This window comes from Macaca fascicularis, chromosome 9 (genome assembly GCF_037993035.2).
Source record: "Macaca fascicularis isolate 582-1 chromosome 9, T2T-MFA8v1.1".
NCBI lineage: Eukaryota > Metazoa > Chordata > Mammalia > Primates > Cercopithecidae > Macaca > Macaca fascicularis.
In genome coordinates, this window is record NC_088383.1 from 813075 (window position 1) to 839327 (window position 26253).

The 26253-nt window shown below is 44.4% G+C and overlaps 1 protein-coding gene across 5 annotated transcripts in view; it reads right to left on the reverse strand.

Annotated features, from left to right (window-relative positions):
• The window catches only part of DIP2C (disco interacting protein 2 homolog C), a 375852-nt gene that overhangs the window by 145857 nt on the left and 203742 nt on the right, over nt 1–26253 (reverse strand). For all 5 annotated transcript variants that reach the window (XM_005564485.5, XM_065520211.2, XM_065520210.2 and 2 more), the window contains 2 exons: nt 21626–21736; nt 8425–8550 (listed from right to left, as the gene is read on the reverse strand). In XM_005564485.5, coding sequence (XP_005564542.3) covers nt 8425–8550; nt 21626–21736 — 237 coding nt within the window. The remainder of the gene's footprint in view (nt 1–8424; nt 8551–21625; nt 21737–26253) is intronic.

Sequence of the window (26253 nt, forward strand, 5' to 3'; positions counted from 1 at the left end):
TATCTTCCCAATGAACATATATTTTTCTTGTCATAATTGCATTAGCTAGGACTTCTAGTACAATGTTGTAAAGTGGTGGTAAGAGCAGACATCCTTGTTTTTCCTGATCCCCTTTCTGGATCTTAGTGGGAAAGATTCTAGTTTCTCACAATTGGGTATGATGTTAACAGGTTTTTTTTGTCCATATTCTTTATCAGGTTGAGGAAGGTCACCTCTGTTCCTAGTGTGCTGGGAGCTTTTATTATGAGTGTTAGATTTTGTCAAATGCTTTTTTCTTTTTCTTAGCCTGTTAATGTGATGAATTATGTTAATTGGTTTTTTAATGTTAAACCAGCTTTGGATATGTGAAAGTCCATGTGGTTTTGGTTCACAATTTTTTTTTACATTTAGATTTAATTTGCTAATATTTTATTGAAGACTATTGCATCTATGTTCATGAGAGATGTTCTGTAGTTTTCTTGTAATATTTTGTTATTAAAATGGTATTTGATATTAAAATTATGCTGGCTCTATAGAATGAGTTAAGAAGTATTCCTCAGCTTCTACGTTCTGAAAGAGATTGTAGATAATTGGTATTATTTCTTCTTAGATATTTGGTAGAATTCACCAGTGAACCCATCTGGGTCTGGCACTTCCTGTTTTGAAAGGTTAACTACTGATTCAATTTAACAGATATAGGCCTATACAGATCGTTTCTTTGTGTTCAAATTTTGGCAGATTCCATCTTTAAAGAAATTGGTTCATTTCATCCACGTTATCAAATTTGTGGCCATAGAGTTGTTCATAATATTTATTGTCCTTTTAATGTCCATGGGATCTGTAGTTATGCCCCTTATTTCATTTCTGATATTGGTAATTTATCTGCTGTATTTTTTCTTGTTAGAGGCTTATAGATTTTCTCTCAAAGAACCAGCTTTTGGTTTCATTGATTTCCTCTACTGATTTTGTTTTCAATGTATTGATTTCTGCTATTTGTCTCTTGCTTAGAATTTAATTTGATGTTCTTTTTCTAGTTTTCGAAGGTGGAAGCTTAGATTTTTTTTAACATATGCATTTAAATCTATAAATTTCCCTATAAACATTACTCTCATTGCATCTCACAAATTTTAACAAGTTTTCATTTTTATTTACTTCAAAATTTCAAAGAAATCTTCAGATTTCTTCCTTGAACAATGTATTATTTATAAGTGTATTTTTTAATATCCTAATATATTTTCCAGTCATCTATTATTGATTTCTACTTTACTGTGGTTGAGAACATACTTGTTTGACTCCTATTCTTTTAAATTTGTTAAGGTGTGTTTTATGGACCCAACATGGTATATTTTGGTGAATGTTCTGTATTCTACTGTTGTTGAAGGAAATAATCTATAAACGTCAGTTATATACAGTTGACTGAGGATGTTGATTTCAATTTTGTCCTTACTGATTTTCTGGCTACTGAATTGGTCCATTTCTGATAAACGGGTGTGAAAATCTCCAACTATAATAGTGGGTTAATTATTTCTCCTTGAAGTTTATCAGTTTTTGCTTTGGCATTCTGATGCTTTGTTAGCAAAAATACATTTAAGGATTGTTACATCTTCTTGGAGAATTAACCACTTTATTATGTAATAGTCATCTCTGGTAACTTTCCTTGATGTAAAAAGCCCACTCTGTCTGAAATTAGTACCACCACTTCCATTTTTCAAAATTAGTGTTGGCCAGGTACAGTGGCTCATGCCTGTAATCCCAGCACTTTAGGAGGCCGAGGCAGGATGATCACCTGAGGTCAGGAGTTCAAGACCGGCCTGGCCAACATGGTGAAACCCCATCTGTACAAAAATAGAAAAAAATAAATAAATTACCTGGGCATGATGACATATGCCTGTAATCCCAGCTACTCGGGAGGCTGAGGCGGGAGAATCGCTTGAACCTGGGAGGTGGAGGTGGAGGTTGCAGTGAGATGAGATCAGGCCATTACGCACAAAAAAAAATTAGTGTTAACATTTCTATCTTTTTCCATCCCTTTACTGTTGATTGATCCATATATATGTCTTTATATCTAAAGTGGATTTCTTATAGACAATATATAGTTGGATACATTTGGACTGACATTGAAAGTAATGATACACAGTTGAATTAACATCTACCATATTGTTACTATTTTCTATTTGTTGCCCTTGTTCTTTGTTTTTGTCTTTCACTTTTTTCCCTTGTGGTGATTTATTTGCTTTCCTTTCTTAGCATATCGGTTACTTTTTTTTTTTTTTTTTAAGTGGCTGCCTTGGAATTTGCAATATAAATTTACAAGTAACCCAAGTCCACTTTCCAATGACACTACACTGGTTTCTTGATATTGCAAGCACACTGTAACAACAAAATCCTAATTCCTAATTGCTTTCTCCCATCCCTTGTGTATCACTGCTGTCATTCATTTCACTTATATTTAAGTGTGTGTATATGACATATACATAAGCATATAATCAAATATACTGTTGCTATTATGAATGAACTGTTATGTTAGGTCTATTAATAAAAATAAAAGTTTTTCTTCTACCTTCACTGTTTCTTCTTTGATGCCTTCTGTTTTTCTATTTTTTAAACAGACAAGGTCTTGCTCTGTTGCCCAGGCTGGAGTGGAGCAGCATCATTATAGCTCACTGCAGCCTTGAACGGGATTCCTGGACTCAAGTGACCCATCTCAGCCTCTCAAAGTAGTTGGCACTATAGGTGTCAACCACCAGGTTTGGCTTTTTTTTTTTTTAATGAGACAGAGTCTCACTACGTTGCCCAAGCTGGTCTCAACTAATGGCCTCCAGCAGTTCTCCCATCTTGGCCTCCCAGAGTGTTAGGATGACAGGTGTGAGCCCTGTAAACAGACTGTGCCCTTCCTTTCTTTATGCACAGCTGAGTTACTGACCTCTACTATTTTCTCTAAAGAACTTTGACCATTTTTTGCAAGGCAGGTCTACTGGCAACAAATTTTGCAATTTTTGTCGGAGAAGGTCTTTACTTTTTCTTCACTTTTGAAAGATAATTTCACAGAGTATAGACTTCTAGGTTAATGGAATTTTTTTCCTCTCAATAATTTAAATATTTCACTCCACTTCTTGCTTTCATGGTTTTTGAGGGGAAGTTGAATATAATTCTTATTAGTTTGAAGATTATATGCCCAAGTATAGTTTATTTTTGTTTTGTTTTTGTCATTGTTGTTTTCACATTTATCCTTCTTGGTGTTTCTTGAGCTTCCTGGATCTATGGTTTGGTGTCTGGTATTAATCTGAGAAAATTCAGCTATTACTGTTACAAATATTTCTTCTATTCCTCTTTCTTCCCCCTTGTATTACCGTTATGCATATTTTATGCCTCTGTGGAAGTCCCATAGTGCTTGGATACTCTGTTCTTTTTTGCTTTTCAGTTCTGGACATTGGAGTTGGTTATTTCCTTTCCCCCAGGTCAGAAGGCTCTGATAAAATCCCACCTGGTTAGTCTCTAATTAACTAGCTTCTCTGGAAGGTAGACCTAGTGAAGAGTGCACCTGCATCTTTAAAAATGATTCCTATTCTCTTTCCCCTGTAGTAAGTATGAGGGGATTTTTCTCTGATGTTTACTTCAAGAACCTGGTTGAGCTTCTGATGATACAACTCACAAAAGCATGAGACCCATATGCACAGGCCTCCTGGAGGTTTTAACTCTCAGACGTGGCCACACCTCACCGCAGCAATTTGTCAATTCCAGTTCAGGCTTTCCAATCCCAGCGTGGGTTCCTTGGAGCATTGTGCTCCAGTGTATGGTGATTCTCCGCTTTACCTGTCCAGCCAATCTGGGGACAGTGGCTTGCCTGTGACCTCACGTCTCTTGCAGGTTTAAGAGGAGCTGCTGATTTTTCAGTTTGCTCAGCTTTTTACCTGTGAGGAGGGAGTGACAATTCTCAAGATTATCATGTACGGAACCTGAACCTCCCCAACTCCATTTATAGCAAAAAGTGTCTTCCCTTCCTCTGGCTCAAGAATTAAAATATTTTCATTCTTCGACACGTTGTAATTTGATTCCCTAAATATTTATAATTGTAGATTTAAAAACTTGGTCTTCTGCTGTATCAAACATCTAGACAGGCACTTTCCAACAGAATTATGAGAATCCTGTTATAGAACTTTAAACCTTCCTTGTAGCCTCATATAAATATATAAACAGGTACAATTAATTTTATTAGTATATTTTTAACTCAAAATGCTCATACTATACTTTCAATAAGAAACACAAATAAGCCGGGTGTGGTGGCTCACATCTGTAATCCCAGCACTTTGGGAGGCCGAGGCGGGTGGATCACGAGGTCAGGAGATCAAGACCATCCTGGCTAACACGGTGAAACCCCATCTCTACTAAAAATACAAAAAATTAGCCAGGCATGGTGGCGGGCACCTGTAGTCCCAGCTACTTAGGAGGCTGAGGCAGGAGAATGGCGGGAACCCGGGAGGCGGAGCTTGCAGTGAGCCAAGATCGCACCACTGCACTCCAGCCTGGGGGACACAGCAAGACTCCATCTCAAAAAAAAATACAAATACAATATTTTCTATTTTTTATATTAACTGGCATGTCTTTCATGCAGCAAATCCACTTCAGTCCGGGCACACTTCATGTGCTCAGCTGCCGCATGTGGTGAGTGACAGACCATCCTGCATGTGTGTGCACTTTTTACTGCCTTTTTTTTGATCACAGATTCTACCTCCTGTTTCTGTGTATGCAGTGATTATTTGCTGAATATTACACATTGTGGGTAACATGTTGAGCACACTCAGGATCCCTAACCTTCCTCTGAAGCTCTCCAGCTCTTGTTTTAGCAGGTAGCACAGGCACTGCTGGGTCATTGTGACCATGGGCAGGCTTGGATTGATTCGCTGCTGGTGTGGATCTGTGGAGAGCTCCAATCCTGCACTCACTCCGATCTCCGCTTCCTGGACGTGGTAGGGTGGCCATGCTCCGCCCACACCTGAGATCTCTCCAATCTCCCTCTCCCGGACGTGGCAGGGTGATATGCTCCGCCCATACCTGAGCTCTCTCCGATCTCCACCTCCTGGACGTGGTAGGGTGGCCATGCTCCGCCCACACCTGAGCTCTCTCCAATCTCCCTCTCCCGGACGTGGCAGGGTGCTATGGTCCACCCATATCTGAGCTCTCGCCAAGCTCCACCTCCTGGACGTGGTAGGGTGATATGCTCCGCCCACACCTGAGCTCTCGGTGCCACGGTCTGCAGGAAGCTTACTGTGGGTGCGTCTCATTCATTCTCCGGCCCTCAGGTTCTGGCTGGCACAGCTGTGCTCACAGACTAAAAACAGCCATCTCATTCGCTTTGTGCAGTTTTACAGTTGTTTACGGCAGATGTGTGATTTGGGTCCCTGTTCTCTCATCATGGGTAGAAGTAGTTTTGGCCAATTATTCTTATCTCTTTACATTTGAAAACTAAAGGAAAGCTTCACCCATAGAATATTAGCGGTGCGACAATCCTAATGAGAGTTTCTCCAGAAACTAGGATCCAGGTCAGCAGCCAGTCATTTCATAGAAGATAAACTTCAAGAACATTCTCTGAAGGGCAATGAAACTCAGTAAGATCTAACCACTGTTACCAACAACCAAGAAAAATAGGTAAGAAAATGTAGCTAAGACTTTGTTCAAGTAAGTACGGTAATAAACATGCAAACTACCACTAAGCACAAAATAGGCTGAGAGTAAAAAATTTTTATGATATTCACATTTATGATTGTACAAAACTGCCCCATGTGATATCACGAGGACTCCTGATGAAAATTTACAAAGGATGCTTTATGGTTTATATAAAAATGCTAGTCAAATCCAAATACTTCACAAAAATAACATTTCAAATAATTTTCTTTTATATTTTGCAGACATCTGTACAATGAGGTTATTCATCACACATGACCCAGTAACATTTCTCAGCAGTTGGATTCAATACGAGAAATAAGCAAATAACCGCACTGCTTCTTCCATTTCAAAGTCATCATTTCTCTTATAAAAAGTGGTCAAGAAAAATGCCTGTTGCCTTAAATACTGGTTAGTGCCAAAAATGTGGTTTAAAATATTTCAAGTGGGTTATCCTTTTAACGTCCATGTTGTTACACAAAGAACACATACAATTTTTTACCAAATTATAACTTTTGGCAAATTATAACCATAAACTAAACAGGATTAAGCATATTTTTTGAGATAGGGTCTTGCTCTGTTGCCCAGGCTGGAGTGCAGTGGCACGATCATGGCTCACTGCAGCCTCAACCTCCCTGGGCCCAAGTGATCCTCCCACCCCAGCCTCCTGAGCAGCTGGGACCACAGGCACACACTACCATGCCTGGCTGATTTCTGTATTTTCTGTAGGGATGGGGTTTGGAAGTTGCCCAGGCTAGTCTCAAACACTGGGACTCAAGCAGCCTTGGCTTCCCAAAGTGCTCAGGTTAGAGGCATGAGCCACCATGCCTGGCCTAATTTTTAAAGAGTCTCTATTTATTATCATTATTTTTTTCTAATTGAGACGGGGGTCTTGCTCTGTTGCCCAGGCTGGAGTGCAGTGGTGCCATCTCAGCTGACAGCAACCTCTGCCTCCAGGGCTCAAGTGATTCTCCCACCTCAGCCTCTCAAGTAGCTGGGACTACAGGTGTACACCACCAGGCCCAGCTAATTTTTTGTACTTTTGGTGGAGACAAAATGTACCAAAGGCATTTCTGTACATTTTGCCGTATTTTCCAGGCTGGCCTTGAACCCTTGGGCTCAAGCCATACATCTGCCCTGGACTCCCAAAGTGCTGGAGTTACAGGCATGAGCTACCGTGCCGAGCCCTTAATTATGTGCTGTGGCTTAATATTAAAATAAAGAAAGGGAGGAGCCCAAGGGAGCACGTAGGCAGAAAGGGCTCCCTTGCCAACAACCTTGCTAGCATGGCATTCACTCCCTTGCCTGGCTGGCACTGCGTTCTTTAGATGAAGAACACGTTATGTGTAAATGGAAAACAACAACAACATAGGAACACCCTGTCTCTACAAACACTTAAAACTTAGCTGGGTGTGGTGGCAAGCACCTGTGGTCCCAGCTGCTTGAGGCTGAAGTGGGAGGACCGCGTGAGCCCAGGTGGTCACAGCTGCAGTGAGCCAAGAGCTGTGATCATGATGAATTCCAACCTTGGTGACAGAGCAAGACCTTGTCTTAAAACAAAAAGCAACGAAAACCCAAAACGATGCACTCTTTAAGTTCTATCCTATAAATTTCAGTACCTTCATTTGTAAAGGTACATAAAGGTGAAACTCAGGAGCTGCTTGGAATAATGTGGGCATATGCTTGACCTCAGCTCTGATCTGAAGCACGTCCTTCTGTCTCACTGCTTGCCAAGACTAAGCTAAACTTCAAAAGTAAAAATACTCCCAAAAATGTTGTACATTTTCAACTATTCATATTGTACCTTAAGTTTCTCTTGTAGTGGAGGAAAAACACGGTGTCATTTAAAGTGATATGTAGCTTCAACGTGGGATGTAAGGTGATTCAGGTCCTTTGAGAAGACAAGCTTGCAACAATGGCATGAATAATGTTGGAATCAAAATCACAGAAACTAAACACCAAATAGCGTAGGTTCAATCTGTGTCTCTAACAAGTATCTGGATAACTCAACTTTCTGCTGTACTTGAGTGTGAAGATCATGAAATGTAGTTTATAATTATTTGCGCAGAGAAAATAGAGAATTTGGGTAGTTATGTAAATTTCAAGATTAAATAAAAGTAGTATTATATAACAGAAATATAAACCGGCTATTATCTTCGGTAATTTAGATCAGCGGTTGGCAGGTCTGTGCACCAAATCTGGTCTGTTCTTGTAAATAAAGTTTTATTGGTACACAGCCATACGCACTTGCTATCACCCATGGCTGAGGGCAGAGTTGAGTGGTTGTGAGAGACCTTATGGCCTGCAGGAACTAAAATACTATCTGGCACCTTGCAGGCAAAGTTTATGACCTGATTCGGGTAGCTGCCGTAACTGTCCAATTCGCTCGTTCTAAAACAATCCAACAATATAGCACACTTGTCTGAAGATTTGAGAACACACATGCACCAGCCTAATAAGAAAAGTTCAATTCCAACCAGAGGGCTACAAACTCTTCTCTTTTCCCTACAAAGAATTAAATGAATAAAATTGTGTGAGATTTTACTGGTATGTATCATATGTATGAGTCTTGATGTAAAGTTAAAAATGTATATTTATACAGATACATAATGATGTTACTTTTCCTTCCATGTTTAACTCATACACTGTTTTCGGACTTCTGGTTCACAAAATCTGCATTTCTGCACCATGATTTTGAAGGCAAAAACCCGACTGCTGGGCTAGTGGTCAATTCTGAGGCACCCAGCATGTTCAGGAGGCAGCGTCCGGGAGCGTGTCCCTTACCTGGAGGGGTGTAGGCGTCCATGGAGGTCTGCACGACCAGGGACCTGCGTTTAGAAGGCATAGGCACCGCCATCTTCCGCTCTTTGTGTTTGGCCAGAGCTGCCTGGACAGCTTCCGTGTGGACGTCTGAAACGGAGAGAGCTCAGTCACTCAGTGCTCAGCTGAGGTCCCAGAGGCCAAGCTGTACCCTCCTCTCTGTCCCCGCAGCACGGTTCATCCACCTTCTGAAACTCACCAACAGATGGGTGGGCGAGGAAAGAAAATCAGTGTTTACAATTCCAGTAAAGACATTAACATTATTCACAGACTTTTAATTATTCATTTTATTACTGCAGAATCCATATCCACAAGCAAACGCTGGCTGTAAACTGTGCTGATATTTTTCTTTTTAGGGTGAATGGACCTTGATCTTTGGAGGTTCTTCGTAGGTCACACGTTTGAGCCTCCAAATCCTTTCACTGTACCACTGAGAGGCGTGTGCATGCCTCGCACCCCAACTCACACAGCCACGGTCGCAGCTCAGCTCAACACCAGCCATGGGCCAGGACTGTGTTGGCTATGGATATGGTTTGGCTGTGTCCCCACCCAAATCTCAACTTGAATTTTACGTCCCAGAATCCCCATGTGTTGTGGGAGGAACCTAGGGAGAGGTAATTGAATCACTGGGGCCCGACTTTCCTGTGCTATTCTCGTGATAGTGAATAAGTCTCATGAGATCTGATGGCTTATCGGGGTTTCTGCTTTTGCTTCTACCTCGTTTTCTCTTGCTGCTGACATGTAAGAAGTGCCTTTCGCCTCCCACCATGATTCCGAGGCCTCCCCACCATGCGGAACTGCAAGGCCAACTAAATCTTTCTCTTCCCAGTTTCGGGTATATCTTTATCAGCAGCGTGAAAATGGACTAACACAACCATTAACACATTTTGTGGCTATTAACCCATTACATTAATTCCACACATTCACCAAATGCCTCTTTTGTAAGTCCCTATGGGCTGGGGACGCAGTGGTGATAAGGAAGACAGTCTCATGGCATCTCATGCAGGCCACTTGTTAAGGGATGAGACAGGTGACGGGGTAGAGAATTAAAGCAGACACAGACGCAGCGGCAACTCCAAACTGTGAAGCCAGGGAAGAACCCTCTTAACACAAAATCAGAACAACAGGAATGAAACATACCAGCTGTCAAGACGAGAATCTTCGAGACACAGGCAAAAACCCACTCAAAGGCCCTACACTGTGAGCGAGAACGGTGTTAGCAGAATTAAAACCACCACCACCAAAAATGGCCAGTGTGAGTGAAGACGGGTTGGGGGAGAGGGTCCCCAGGACGGGGCAGTTTTCTCTGAAGCTGCGAGAATGATCCCACGGAAAGGGAATCAGACGTGGCTTTCCGGCTTAAACCCCCCGCACTGCCACCTGAGACAGGACCCAGACCTGCCGCATCACGCCCGCAAGCAGCTCATTGCACTGCTTGGTCTTGGTCAGCCTTTGCGCACACTTCTCTCCCTAACTAAAAAGCCTGGTCTTCTGGCCACTATTTCTAATTCCCAGGTCAAAAACCACTATGTGACTGACTTGGCTCATGGCCAAAAACTGAAGGGATCAATGAGGTGACAGTCCACTCACTTCCACAAGTCACTTTTTGTTTTGCATATTCTCCATTTTAAACTTTTTGGATGTAATTTCAAATACACAGAAAATCTGCAAGACCAGCGCAGTGAATTGCCACATAACTTACCAGGCTCAACTTAGGCACAACTGCTCCTATCTTACATCACTGCTTTCCCCCCTCCCCCATGAATTTTCTAAGTCAAATGAAAATAAATTTCAGATACTATGTCCTTCCATACCTAAATGTTTCAATGTATTTCCTAAACACAAGGATATGCTCTCACATTTTCCTCAAGATCGGGAAATTTAACTGTCATATACAAAGTTCACTTTCAAATGGTGTCAACTGTCTCCATAATTTTCTTACTTTTTCTTCCTATTTTACAATCCAATCCAGGATCATGAATTGATTTGTCATGTGATTTTTACCCGTCCAGAATCCAAGTTTCTCAGCTTTTGTGTTTCTTGAAATTGGAAATGTTAAAGGATACAGGTCAGTTATTTTACAGCTTGTCCTTTATTTTGGTATCTTCCGGACTAGACTCAAGAGTATGCATTTTAGCAGGGACACCGCAGTCGTCTGTCCTGTGTGACAATGTTAACATCGGCAACTCAGTGAAGGTGCTTACGTGCCTCCAAAGCAAAGATGCTACTTCTCGCGTTGAAATTAAGATTTGGGAGGAGACACCCTGACACTATGTGCATATTCTGTTTTCCATCAATTCTTCACTACTAGTTTTAGCATCCACTGATTTCCTGTCATTCCTTCTAAATCATTAGATCTTCCATATTCACGTAAAATTATTCTATCTTTCATCATTCATTTACATATGTCAAAATGTACTCATGCAGTCTGGCTTGGTGGGCTATAATTCGTAGTTATAATGGTGTGTTTTGTTGCTCAACTGGTTCCAGATTTGACACCGGATTCCCCAGCCCTTAGGCCAGGGCTCCTTCTAGTGAAGAACGGTGTTTGGAAGCTAAGACCGGGCACCGGGTGCTGCTGGGCATTGCCGGCAAGTAGAACACACAACACGCATGTACACGCATGTGCACCCACAGCCATCCACAGGCACTTCTGTCCCTGTCTACATCTGTCGGGAGCCACCAGCTTATACTGGTACCTCCTGCTGCAACCGAATCCCACGTGATCCATTCCAGGCTTTGGCCTTTTCTTATTTCTACCTCTCCTGCCAAGAAAGAAACCTGGCTCCTGTAACCCTCAATCTATTCACTACTTTATTAAGCTTATTTGCTTAAGCCTGGAGATACAGAAATGCTTTCAGAACTGCTCTCTAATACCACTGTGAAAAATCTATCAAGTAGAGTTCAGTATTCATTTGTAATTCTTTTTTCATTTTTTTTTTTTGGAAGGGAAGGAGTACACAGCATACACAGTGAAATGTTCATATCTTAAGTACACTTGGTGCATTTCGATAAATGGAAATCTATTACCCTAATCAAACCTCTTGCCTCAAAGTTCCCACAAGTCCCCTCCCAGTCAATCCCAGCCCTCAAGAGACAGCCACTGTTCATTCTCGAGGAGTGTTCTTGGTGCTCTTCCGTCACCCGAGACTCGCATAGATTCTCCATCGTCACATGGACTCCACGGCGTGGTGTTCACTCTCTGCTCAGTCCAAGGCTCCTGGAACTCATCCCCGTTGTCTGTTTTGGTTTCAGTATTTTGTACGTTTTTCCTGATGGGAACTAGGACAATGTATGAATATATCAGAATTTGCTCATGTTTCTCCAGATGAGAGAGATTTATGTTGTTCCCAGTTCTTGGCTATGACAATTTACTCTGGAGATAATGTGCATTCTTTTACAAGGACACACATTTTCATCTCTCCTTGGTGAACGTCTACAGCGTACCTGCTGGGCCATATGGTAAGTGTACACATTTTAAAGAAACTTCCACAGTTTGCTAAAGGGGCTGTGCCATTTTAAGTCTCCATCAGTCTGAGATCCAGTCTGTCATATCTTCACCAGCACCTGCTACTGTCCTCCCTTCTCCAGTCTTGTGAAGGGGAACCTCGTGGGTTTAAGTTGTACTTACCCAATGACTCCCTGGTGAGCACCTCTCACGGGCCACTGGGCATCCGTACACATCTGTTGCGAAGAGTCCATCTTGCATGCTTGCAAAATTCACACCATTTCTGGTTGTTTGTACATTTCCTAAAATATTCTAAATAAGGCCCTATGTCTTCTGTACATCGAGCATCTCCCTGCTTCCAAGTCTTTATGCCTTTTAGTTCTCCTGACTCACTTCACGGACGAGGGCCCCAGTGCGTGCCATGCGAACCTGAAGCACGGAGAATGGCCATGCTCCCGACACCCCTGACTGTGGGCAGAGCTCCCCGGCTGCCACCACCGAGGAGGGGGGTCAGCTCTTGTTTTTCAGGAGTGGCCTTTATCAAATGGAGAAAGTTCCCTTCTGTTCCTGATGTGGTAGGAAATTCGTATAAGGACTATTAAATTTCAACAGATGTTTTTCAGTGTCTACTGAGAGGATAAAATAAATGGGTTTTCTGCTTTATTTTTTGTTAATGTGGTGAATTAAATTGATTTTTGAATGATGAGCCAAGTGTGCAATGCAAAACTACAGATCATGAGAACAAACTCTAAGTGTTCATGGTATTCTTATCCCTTTTACATATTTCTGGGTTTGATTTAGTAAGAATTTGTTCAAAGCTTCAGCATCTGTATGTCAACAAGAGTGAAAGGTGTGAGATTTTGCTTCGCATGCAAACTAACAAGGGAGCCAGCACCAGCCCAATGCACTGACAGAGCCAGGACATTTCCAGGCCAGAAACAAAGGGCTTGTCACACACAGTGGGGCAGCAGGACCCACTCACCCCGTCGATACTCAGGATCACACACAGTGTGGCAGCAAGACCCACTCACCCCGTCGATACTCAGGATCACACACAGTGAGGCGGCAGGACCCACTCACCCTGACAATACTCAGGATCACACACAGTGAGGCGGCAAGACCCACTCACCCCGTCGATACTCAGGATCACACACAGTGGGATAGCAGGATCCCCTCACCCCGATGATACTCAGGATCACACACAGTGGGGCAGCAGGACCCACTCACCCTGACAATACTCAGGATCACACACAGTGAGGCGGCAGGACCCACTCACCCCGTCGATACTCAGGATCACACACAGTGGGGCGGCAGGATCCACTCACCCCAACAATACTCAGGATCACACAGTGGGGCAGCAGGACCCACTCACCCCGTCGATACTCAGGATCACACAGTGGTCAGGGTAAACAACTGCTTACATTTTTCTCTTCTGAGAAAATTTGTTTTTAGCAACCATGGCTCTCAAGGCACTCACTTGCACATTATACATAATACTGCTTGTGGCCAAAGTCACGGTACCTTCCTACTCTTAAATAATTTATCAAGAGTCCTGAAAGGTGAGTATTTTAAAGAGAAAAGAGGTATGTGGCTTACCCCAGGCTAAGGAGTGAGTTAGCCGGACTATTCTTGTGAAATATGCAATTTTTCTAATTAGAAAATCTGAGAACAAGGTATCATTGTGAGTCTGTTATCTCCAGGGAGGAGTGAAATGTGTGCTGAGAAATTGAGGGAGCCTCGGAACGGGAATCTCACAACCTCAAATGGGGAGACCGGCAATTGGGAAAGCAGTCACTCTGATTCATGGAGTTTTCGGAGATTCACGTCCACTCCGTGCTGCATTTGAGTGACTTTTCTTCTTGTGACATGGACCCGACAGAAGAGAGGTCCCACGTAGACACTCGGCATTTGTGAGGGTCTGGCACCGTGACTCACTGCTACAGATTTAACATGTTTATGTATAAATTACAATGGCTCAACTGTATAAAAACTGATAGCAGTTACAGATCAATTCCCTCACTTCTCACTTGGGCCACACTTCCTGTTTCTGCAAGAACATATGGCTTGGCTGGAAGACACAATGTTGACATTGAAAAGAAAAAGGACCCTGTATAAAAACGATGCAGAGAATTCTTCTCAAAGGCCACTGGGACACACACTGTGTTGGTGACCAGCTGTCTACCGGCGGCAGTGAGACAGACAGAGCTCCACGCGTGAGCAGCCACAGCTCCCGTGACCCACACCAAGACCCCCAGGGTGACGACAGGCCAACCAGCAGCCTTGGAAGGTACACTTCCTTCCCAAAATAGCTTCCCGAGAGACAACAAACAGTGATAATTGCAGGTATTTCTATGACTGGTCTGGAACAAAGAAACCATTCACCTCCAACAAGGAACACGTCTTGTTTCAACTGAGGCGAATGAAAAGATTAAGGAAACAGCACAAAAGCCAGGCAGTTCTGTCACCTATGCACACACGGGTATGTACACGTATGTCATACACACACGGATACGTACACATACGTATGTGCACACATCTACGTATATGTCCGCATGTGTGGGTATAAAATATACTGTCTACGCCTCAATAACGGCATCGTCTAAATTCAGCCGGCAACCTCCTCAGGGCCAGGGCGGGAGCCTGGAAGCCCATCTCCGCAGCACCCTGGACTCCCCAGCCCCTGCCTGTGGGCGGTGACTGGGAAGCAAGAAACCCTCCCAGTCCTGTTCCTTCTACACCACATCCAGAACAGGCGTACAACTGGTGTAGAAAGCTCCCAAGGCCTGAACAGATCATTCGATTCTAATTCAGACTGACCTAATCTCCGCAGTGCAGTCCTACAAACAGATTTTCAAAAAGTTACCAAACCACTACCTCAAACCTCATGCTTTCTCTGCTTCGAAAGAGGACATGAGACTGGCCACCATACGGCCACCAGAACACACATAGGATATTATCCTACTGCCCTTCAGTGCCCAGAAGAATCACGTGGTCTCTCGCGGTAAAAATAAAACCACAACCACCACAACCCAGCTTTTCAAGTTGCAGGGAGTTTTACAGCCTCTTTCTATGTCGTCTTCCTTTTTGCCCCAAACTGGATATTCTTTTTACTTTCTCCTTATTTCCTGAATATAATTTGATCAATACAATTAAAGTGCTTGTGTTAGAAACAATTTTACTTTAAAAGAATTGAAAGAACTACATCAAAATATTAAGAGTAGCCATTTCAGAACGACAAGAGAACAATATATTGTTTTTTGTTCATTCTTTTCAACATTTGCAAAGTTTTTTGCCTTGAGTGTAGTCACTTTTGCAATCAGAGGTTACAGTGCTTGATGGGATGAGGCCATGAAGCACACACACCACCGAGTTTCTAACACAGAGCAATCTGTGAGGAAAGAAGGAGATACAGGAAGGGTTCATCTTAAAGCAGTGCAGGTGTTTTTTCCACAAAGGCAAAAGACATTTTTAAAAGTGTTTGCACCATACACAAGTCTGCTAAATTTGGTCAAAAAACAGAACACAGTAACAGAAGAACACTTCAGCCCACAAGGAGACCAGCACACCCAGCTCGAGGCCACTCCAGACGAGTGGAGGATCCCGCAGGATCAGGTAACACGAGCAGGAGGGAAACGTGGGGACCACAGAGACGTCAGACTGTGGACTGCACAGCAAGGGACAGCAACACAAACTAGTGGAGTAATTAAAAACTATTGTAAAAAGATGTCTACATTCTATTTTAACCTGAAATCAGTGGCACGGTGACACTTCAAAACATCTATAAACAGCACCCCTGAAGATTCCGTCAGACTCTACACTGAACAATGTTAAGACGAGTAACAATAACAGGATAGCCTCCCCAGCGGGTCACAGGGAGTCCTGGCTAGTCTGAGGCCCGGGTGCAAGGAAGGGGGCAGTGTTGGATGAACACACAGTGCTGGAAAGGGTATGAGCTGAGAACAAAGACGTTTACAAAGCTCTGCATAAAACCCAGATCATTCTGAGAAGAGCTCATAAGATGAAGAACTTTTAGGAAAATATAACATGGGTAAACAGGTTGCTACAAAACAAATATTCCCTCGAAAACACAACATCCTTTTCACAAAATGAGCCAATAGATGAAATCCAGCACCTGTGCAGCATCAGAAATCCATGAAAGCATCTGATCAAGTGTCCTCCAAAGTCTTAATTACAAATGCCCTGAATACAGTTTTACTCAGCCACGTCAATGAGACACCAGATGAGAGGTCATGGACTGGAAACCATGAGAAACAGAAATATCCCGGGTAAAGGTACCAGGCAGGATTGCAGAGGAGTCAACAGATATGTGCGCGGACGGCTGGACACACAGTGTCACGGACTCCAGCAAATGCCTAAAATGCAAATACTTAAAAAGACAGGAGAAAATCATCTGGAAACTCAGCAGTTAGGACAGAAGGCAGTGACTCTTTAGTATTTCTAAGTATCTTTGAGGATGAGCACCGAAAGTGGTCAAGGATATTTCCACCTACAGAGAGGCCGGGAAGTAACCAGTATACATGTGCCATGGTGGTTTGCTGCACTCATCCTGTCATCTACATTAGGCATTTCTCCTAATGCTATCCCTCCTCTAGTCCCCCAGTCCCCAACAGGCCCCCGTGTGTGATGTTCCCGTGTCCATATGTTCTCATTGTTCAACTCCCATTTATGAGTAAGAACATGTGGTGTTTAGTTTTCTGTTCTTGTATTAGTTGGCTGAGAATGATGGCTTCCTGCTTCATCCATGTCCCTGAAAAGGACATGAACTCACCCTTTTTTATGGCTGCATAGTATTCCATGGTGTATATATGCCATATTTTCTTTATCCAGTCTATCATTGATGGGCATTTGGGTTGGTTCCAAGTCTTTGCTATTGTGAACAGTGCCGCAATAAATATACATGTGCATGTATCTTTATAGTAGCATGATTTATAATCCTTTGGGTATATACCCAGTAATGGGACGGCTGGGTCAAATGGTATTTCTGGTTCTAGATCCTTGAGGAATTGCCACACTGTCTTCCACAATGGTTGAACTAGTTTACAGTCCCACCAATGGTGTTTCTCCACATCCTCTCCAGCATCTGTTGTTTCCTGACTTTTTAGTGATCACCATTCTAACTGGCATGAGACAGTATCTCATTGGGGTTTTAATTTGCATTTCTCTAACAACTAGTGATAAGCTTTTTTTCATATGTTTATTGGCCGCATGTCTTCTTTTGAGAAGTGTCTGTTCATATCCTTCATCAACTTCTTGATAGGGTTGTTTTCTTCTTGTAAATGTGTTTAAGTTCTTTGTAGATTCTGGATATTAGCCCTTTGTCAGAGGGATGGATTGCAAAAATTTTTTCCCATTTTGTAGGGTGCCTATTAACTCTGATGGTGGTTTCCTTTGCCGTGCAGAAGCGCTTTAGTTTAGATCCCATTTGTCAATTTTGGCTTTTGCTGCCATTGCTTTTGGTGTTTTAGTCATGAAGTCTTTGGCCAGGCCTTTGTCCTGAATGGTATTGCCTAGGTTTTCTTCTAGGGTTTTTGTGGTTTTAGGTCTTCTGTTTAAGTCTTTAATCCAACTTAATTTTTGTATAAGGTGTACAGAAGGCGTCAAGTTTCAGTTTCTGCATATGGCGAGCCTGTTTTCCCAATACCATTTATTAAATAGGCAATCCTTTCCCCCATTGCTTTTGTCAAAGATCAGATGGTTATAGATGTGTGGTGTTATTTCTGAGGCATTTCTTCTCTTTCATTGGTCTATATATCTGTTTTGGTACCAGTACCAAAGCATGTTGCATTTCAGTATCATGCCGTTTTGGTTACTGTAGCCTTGTCAGTACACTTTGAAGTCAGGTAGCATGAGGCCTCCAGCTTTGTTCTTTTTGCTTAGGATTGTCTTGGCTATGCGGGCTTTTTTTGGTTCCATATGAAATTTAAAGTAGTTTTTCCCAATTCTGTGAAGAAAATCAATGGTAGCTCGATGGGGATAGCATTCAATCTATAAATTACTTTGGGCAATATGGCCATTTTCATATTGATTCTTCCTATCCATGAGCACGGAATGTTTTTTCATTTGTTTACGTCCTCTCATTTCTTTGAGCAGTGGTTTTGTAGTTCTCCTTAAACAAGTCCTTCACATCCCTTGTAAGTTGGATTCCTAAGTATTTTATTCTTTGAAGCAATTCTGAATGGGAGTTCACTCATGATTTGGCTCTCTGTTGTTGGTGTATAGGAATGCTTGTGATTTTTGCACATTGATTTTTGTATCCTGAGACTTTGCTGAAGTTGCTTATCAGCTTAAGGAGATTTTAGGCTGAGATGATGGGGTTTTCCAAATATAAAATCATGTCATCTCTAAACAGAAAGTTTGACTTCCTCTCTTCCTATTTGAATACCCTTTCTTTCTCTTGCCTGACTGCCATGGCCAGAATTTCTAATACTACCTTGAATAGGAGTGGTGAAAGAGGGCATCCTTGTCTTGTGCCAGTTTTCAAAGGGAGTGCTTCCACTTTTTGCCCATTCAGTATGATACGGACATCAAGGTCACCCTGATTTCCTCTCATGTTCCTCCTTGTTAACCCAACATTCAGGTCTTACTGCTATTATCTTGTGAGCATTTCTCAAATCTCACTGATACTGAATTTTTTTTGTTGTTTTTTTTTTTTTTTTTGGAGACACAGTCTCACTCTGTCGCCCAGGCTAGAGTGCAGTGGTGTGATCTCGGGTCACTGCAACCTCCGCCTCCTGGGTTCAAGAGATTCTCCTGCCTCAGCCTCTGGAGTAGCTGGAATTACAGGCATGAGCCACCACACGCCCGGCTAATTTTGTACTTTCCGTAGACATGAGGTTTTGCCATATTGGCCAGACTGGTCTCAAACTCCTGACCTCAGGTGATCAACCTGCCTCGGTCTCCAAAAGTGCTGGAATTACAGGCATGAGCCACAGCGCCCAGCCCCGACATATCTCTTAAGTACATATCAGTTTCAGGCATTCAGGGATGTTCAGACTCCCCCACTTTCAAGCCCAGGCTCCATGCTGCTGCTAACGTGATCTTCAAGCCCTGACTGGCCCTTTGCCTAAAATCTTCAAGTGGTTCCCCCATCATCTTCAGGACGAAGTCCAAATTTCCCAGCATGATGCTCAAGATGCTATAACCGGCCCCTCCTACCTGACTTCTTTGCCCTTCCCCAAACGTGTCATGCTCCCTCATCTTCCTTCAAAATATAGAAGCCAGGCAATATTTCAGGTGCATGGCCCACACAAATGAACGAAACAGAGATCCTGGCCTGTGTGGACCTCATATTCTTACCGGAGAAGGTGAGAGGTAGGGAGGTGGATGGTGGAAGAATGGCTGAGTAATTGGGTAAATGGATAAGATGTCTGATGATGGATGGATGGTGGACATAAATGGGTGATTGATAGGTAAGTAGATGATTGGTGAATGCGTAGACAGAGAGGTTGATAAATGGATGACTGACAGGTAGATAAATAACGAATACACAGATATGCAGACAGATAGACAGAGTGTCATGTGGTTATAACGGCAGTGGAGACATGAGTCAGGATGGGGAAGGGGAGGGATTGTGTATGAAGAGGTGCCGTATTTCACAATTTTACAGAAACAGCAGAAATGAACCATACTTCTCATGTTGGGTCTGGCTTCCCCTCCAGGGCAGAGCCTGCAGTCTCTGAGCTGAAGCGTTGGTCTCCTCCACCGACCCTCCCACTCTCAGCCACCCCCCCGCCCTGTGCCTCTCCCCACCAACGCCTTCCTGCCTTTGAAGAGGTGAGGTAAGGTGCACGGGTGAACAGAAAACGCGCCCGAAGCCAAGAGATCACCATCTCCTGCTACACCCACCTCTCTCAGGCTTTTATCGAGACAGAAGAGTGTGAGACAACCACAACCCGCCACACTTATCTCGTGGAGTAGCTGGGATTGTGAAGATGGCACGATCCGAAGGTAAACACAGGGTTCATCAACCCCGCTGCAGCATCGTGGAGAGAGAATGTAAAAAACAGACGCAATGGTGACTGACGTGGATCTCCTCTCCCGTGTGGTAAGATGTCAGGCCAAAGCTGGGCTTGCATCCTCCTGCGAGGAGCGGTCCCGTGTGATCGTCAGCCATCGGGCAGCCTCCCTGAATTTGTTTCCTCATCTATAAAATGGAAGACAGACCCACACTGGCTTCCGTGAGAACTGAAGCGACGTGAACTCATGCCTGCGTGCACGTCTGGGTGTGTTGTGTGTTCACAGACAGGGCGCCTGCACAGCAGCATTGACACATGGTGAGGGAAGCGTTCACCGCAGGCTGACAGCACGCGGGCACCTCCACACTCCCGAACTCGACAGGGCCCTCCGAGACACCCACGTGAGTAAGAGAAGATGTCAATGTGTGTCAGGGCTTAAGACTGCTGTGAAACAACGGAGGTTGGATTTGGGAGCAAATCCTCCTTCGTTTCATCCCCACATGTTTTCCTGGGGTCAAAGCCTCCTTGGAGAAGGCAGCAGGGGCACCGTGGAGGCGGCACCGGCTTTTCATTCAGGCTCTCAGGTGTGTCCTTCTCGTTTGCACGGGTGACACTCCCCGAGGCCATAAAACCTCTCTAGAAAGAAGAGCAGAGCCAGGAGGCCAGACGGCAACTGAGGAGGATGCAGAAGCGGCTGATCACACAAGCCTGTGTGGACCGAGAGATTCGTTACAGCACAGCTGAGACTCACAGCCTTTCCTCCACCACCAGGTGAGTTCCGTCATCCCTTAGACTCCGTTTTTTCTTCTGACACAGGAGACAACAGCCACAACTTCACCTGCTTATCATGAAAGCTCCATGTGAGAACGACGTGAGAACGCCAGTGAAGGGCATTTGATAAACAAAGGGATTCACGCATCGGGTCCATCACCAGCGACCCACCCCTGCCCTTACCGCGGCCCTGGGAACTACACAAGAATTCACAGGTAATTTTCTTTTAAAGAAGCAACTTTAACCTACATGTTGGAAAAACTCTTTCAGAGTAATTCAGACATCAATCACAGCCAGAGTTTTTGTTTCTGTGATGGAGTTTTGCCCTCTCTCCCAGACTGGGTTGGGGTACAGTAGCGTGATCTCGGCTCACTGCAACCTCCGCCTCCCAGGTTCAAGCATTTCTCCTGCCTCAGCCTGCTGAGTAGCTGGAACTGCAGGTGCCCGCCACTATGCCTGACAGCCTGAGTTTTCTGTTACTAAGTTAATGAAATTTCAACTGGCCAAGCCCAGGTGGCAGTGGCAACTCAGTCTCCAGACAGCCCTGTGCAGATGACATCATAAAACACGGAGGAACAACAAACAGGAAACACATGACAATGTGTGGTTTTCATTTCTGGTTAGAAAAGTAGACCTAGAAAACAAATCACTGAGGGTAAGGAGAAGAAAAAACTTGCTAGCAACCACAATTAAAAAGTTATTTAACAGTGATTCCTAAAAATGAGAAAAATTTGGCACGAGATTATAATCTTTTCAATTAGTGTGAAATTCTGAATGGTAGACAACGTGGGCTTGTAAACCACGTGAACAGCTATGTACCAGACACTGGGGTCTCCCAGCAGGGTGTGTATGCACAGAAAGCTGGAGGCCCACACCCACCGTGCTTCTGCCTCGCCCAGTGGCTGGGCACAGGCACCCTCCTGACACAGGCAGCAGATGGACGTATTGCCACACCCCACCCCGCGCTTACCTGACCGATAGCGCTCATCTCGTGACCCTGAAGACCTTCGGCGGTGGTAGCGAGAGGCAGAGGAAGGAGTGACAGGAGCCCGGCGTTCTTGCGGCAAAGCTTGGTCCACCCCTGGATTTCAGGGAAGAGGGAATAGAGAAGAGTGAGGCGTGGCTGTGCTCAGCGGACTCCAGCAAATCATTCCCTCCATCCCCACAACAAAGCCAGAGTTACCCATGGGACTGGGCATGGCGGCACCTCAGAGCCCACAGGCAGGAGGGCCAGGACTGCGGGGGAAGCTCTCCCCCAGCCGGGGAGACCCCTCCTGCCTGGACGCCACCACGGCCCCTCTCACAGCACAAGGGTCCACTGACAGGCAGGGAGAGACACAAACTCAGCCACAGGTAGCAACTGAATTCCTGGGAGTTAGAGAAACAGGGCCCAAGACACAGACTCAAGTTACCACCTTTCATGTTGTAAATATACAGAATGGGCTGTATAAGTTCTTAAGAAAATTTAAAACTTAATTATTAAAGCAATTTTTAAAATAAATCTTACAGGATAATTTAACAGTACAATTCAGGTAACCAGGACATACCACGAACGTCCAGCTTTGCTCATTCCAGATTACTCTCTGGAAACTCACTCCATTTGATGCCAAGTGGTTTAACAGATTATATTCGACTATGAATTACAATTATTTGATGAATTACCAAAAAACGTTAATGTGGTCAGATAAAAACAATTTAATAGTATTGGTCAAAACACTGACGTGAATCCACCTGTCACGGTATTGGTTATAGTCGGGTAATAACAGGGTGGCAAGGAACACAACTGGATGAAACGAAGCCCCCAAAGGAAGGACATCATCATCACGGTTCCACGAAGAACTGCTCTGATACCACAGGGAAAATGTCATCCCCACAGTTCTGAGAACGGCTCTGATACCATAGAAAGGACGTCATCCTCACATTCCGTCAAGAACTGCTCTGAGTCCACAGGATGTCATCGTCACAGTTCCGTGAAGAACTGCTCTGAGACTGAGCACCAATCACTAACAGATGCTTCTTCAGAAATGAATCAGTAATATTTGATTGAAAATAAACCAGAAATAAAGCTTTAAGTTAACAAAAGAAATATTTAGTCCCTGGTTTTCCACTATGGGCTCTTATGACAGCTGTCGAGTCAATCTGTGGGCTTCATGTTCCTCTCACTCAGGTGGTTTCTGCAAACCAGCTTTTCATGGTGTGTGTGCAGACCCTATGTATCAGGCTGGCGAGTTCAGAACTAAATGAAGCACAGCTCCACACCCCGTCACCGCTCCCCCACCCTGTCATTTGGTTAAGTCTCATGTGCTCTTCTTTCAAGCAGCATCCAAATCACCATCAGTTCCTGAGGAACAAACTGCTGCTACCAACCTCTTGCAATCATCTACAAATGATCCTTTAAAAATGATCTTCAATTACCTTTTTATCAAACAGATGCATTTTAGGATTTAGGAAATCAGAGTGCTATCAAGTCTCACATGAAAAATAGTAGTTACCTGGCACTTACATTCATAAACACGGACTTACCACACAACTTCCTGAATTGTCCTTTAGACACCACCCCTTACACCACTGTGGTCATCACGTCAGGGTCTGCAGCGTGCTATAAATACCATCCTATCTTATGCTTTTCAGTGATTCTGGAGTTAATACTTTTTATCTATTTTCCATTATCCTGGCTTTCGATGTACCTATTGCCAACCCTTTCACAGTTCTTCCGCAGAACTGAAACTCTCTCCCACACTTTCTCGCCCACGATCAAACACTGACAACCTGGTGAGAATCTCTGATTTTCCTGGAAATTCTCTTGGAGCCCCGCCCTGATCCCCAACGTGCTACTGTCACTGGGTGCCTTCCCACTGGCCGTGCTGCTCACTATGTTGGTCACTCGTTCTCAGCCCCTCGACGCCCCTCCTCTCCCATCCTAAATGAGCACCTTGATTGCTTCAGAAAGGGTGGACGAGAAGGAACACTTGGGGGCCCGCGTGTCCGAAAGTGCTTCTTTCTCTACCCCAGTGAGACTGGGTCTTTCTCCTAGATATGGACTTCTAGGTGAAAGTTACTTCTATTCATTGCCTTTCATTTCCATTATTGGTGAGAAGTTAAACATCATTCTGATGCTATAATCTTTATGTAATATCCATTCCTTTCTCCTCTTTGATAATTTTTTTCATTCCCACTGGAGGATCTGCAAGCCAGGTTGTAATACCCATTCCTTTCTTTCCTCCCTCGATAATCTTTTTGCTGCATACCAGGTTTTTCTTCTCGTGGGGGCACACGACCAAATCTCTCCCCCAGGAGGGCTTCATCGGGGCTGTTTCATTTGCCTCAAGAGTCCTCTCCTCTCCTGTTTCATAACCAAACACAGGCACATTCATCCCTCTGAGCTGGGCTGTTTCCTCCACGTGTGCTCTGACCTGGGGACTGTTTTCAGTACCACCCCCAAATCTGGAGCCTCCCCGGTTTAATTTCTCCAGATAACACACATGGCTGGGAAGGGGGGGAAGGGGGGGAAGGGGGGAAGAGGTGGCCGCCTGCTTCCTGGACACCGTTCTCTGGGTTCCACGTGTACAGCACCCACGGCTGTCCCGTGTGTCTCCATCTTGGCTTTCTCCATTTTGCTAAATGATGAACCGCAAATTCCTCTACTTGACTTCTCTTGTGCTGTGGACTTACAGTCACTGACATCTTAGCACAGTTTGGAGAAACAGAGATAAATGCACACTTCCAAGTTGCCAAGTGTAACCAGTGGCCGGACGTTTTTAATGCTTCACCTTCAATCTCAATATCGCACCTATCCAGTCCATGCAAACGTGCTTCTTAGGATTACCTCCAACCCTAACCACCTCTTGGTGCCCACGGATGACGGTGTACGTAGTTCTAGGCTGCTGCTCGGCTTCTCACAGGCCTTGTGTCTGATCTCAGAAAGCTACTTCTGCATACCAACCTTGTGAATATCTCCTCTCATAGGTGGAAACGCAGAGTTTGCAACAAAAGTTTGAAAACAAATGAATAAAACGGAAGACTAGCTTCTACAGGTTGCAATAAGACAGCAAAAGAAACAAGTATGAACATGCACGTTTCCTTCATTCATTTTCCTCTGACGTCATCCCAAATGAGGCTGCAGGTGGCTTAATGGTGTGCTCTGGGAAGAAGAAAGCCACAATTGAATAGGCGTCGCTCAAGTGGATTCTGTCCTGCGACCGCACAGGACCCAGGGGCGTCCCCACTGCCCCCATCACAGGGAAACCAAGCATGGCTGCTGGAACGGACGCCTCTTGGTAGCACGAACACGAATGATCACTAAGATGCACGACCACAGCATAGTGCTCTGCGCTGCCGAGAGCTCACGTTCATAGTCACCTTCGGTTTGGGGAACTGTGGTTGAAAACCAGCTCTCAGGCACGTCACAAAGACTGGAAGCCTCTTGACAGAAGGCGTGATCAGGGGAGAGGCTGGCGTGGTCCCTGGGAAGGGGGCGGCTGCCAACACCACAGCGGCCTCCACAGGCTGGGGGCCCGGCAACATGGACACGATGCAGTTACTCAGGATGTTAAACGCACTAGAAAAACGTCTACTGTATTTCTAAACTTCTCAATTTCCACTGATTTCTAAATTCAGATAAATACACTGAAAATCTTGATTTTCAACATATTTTTAAAAGAAATCATCACGAATCTGTGGAGAAAAACAAATTTTAAAAGTATGTAGGATTTAAAGATGAGAAGGCCTTGCTCCAAATTCCCATCTTATTCTCAACTAATCCCCTGTCCCAGCATGCTGGGGGTGTAGATATATCCAAATTCCCATCTTATTTTCACTCATCCCATGTCCGGGAGTGCTGGAGCTGCAGACACATCCGAATTCCCATCTTATTCTCACTCATCCTGTGTCCGGGCATGCTGGGGCTGCAGACGCATCCGTCTCTATGGCTGACCTCAGCTCCTGGGGGAGGGGGAGAGGGGGAGGGGACAGCAGAGTGGGGGGAGGGGGAGAGGGAGGGCCAACAGGCTTCTCCTGGCCTCTTTCCCGGGCACCCAAGGGCAAGCACGCCGGCCTCCACAGGAGCGTCCTGCACGAGAAGCCTGCCCTGGGCCCTTCGTGGAACTGCAGGGGACTTTTCTGTATTTCAGGTCTGTCCCAAAGCAGTTTCTGAATTCTCTCCAGGCCTCCATTACATGCTCTTGTTCATATCGCAGAATTTGTTTTTTAAAATAAGTGCAATCAAGGACTTTGCCAGAAAGCAAACAAGACAACTGTTGTAAACACACAGGTAAGAAATTTAATAATTTTCTTTGTATTTACTCAGATGGGAACACCATACAATGGAAAGACTGAAATTCCATCCTAAGCACCTGACGCCTGCCCGCCCCAACCCTGTGAATTCTCACACTGTCCTTTGTTGTTTTTTTAGATGGAGTCTTGCTCTGTCGCCAGGCTGGAGGGCAACGGTGCAATTTCAGCTCACTGCAACCTCCGCCTCCCAGGTTCAAGAAATTCTCCTCCTTCAGCCTCCCGAGGAGCTGGGATTACAGGCACGCATCACCATGCCGGGCTAATTTTTGTGTTTTTTAGTAGAGATGGGGTTTTACCATGTTGGCC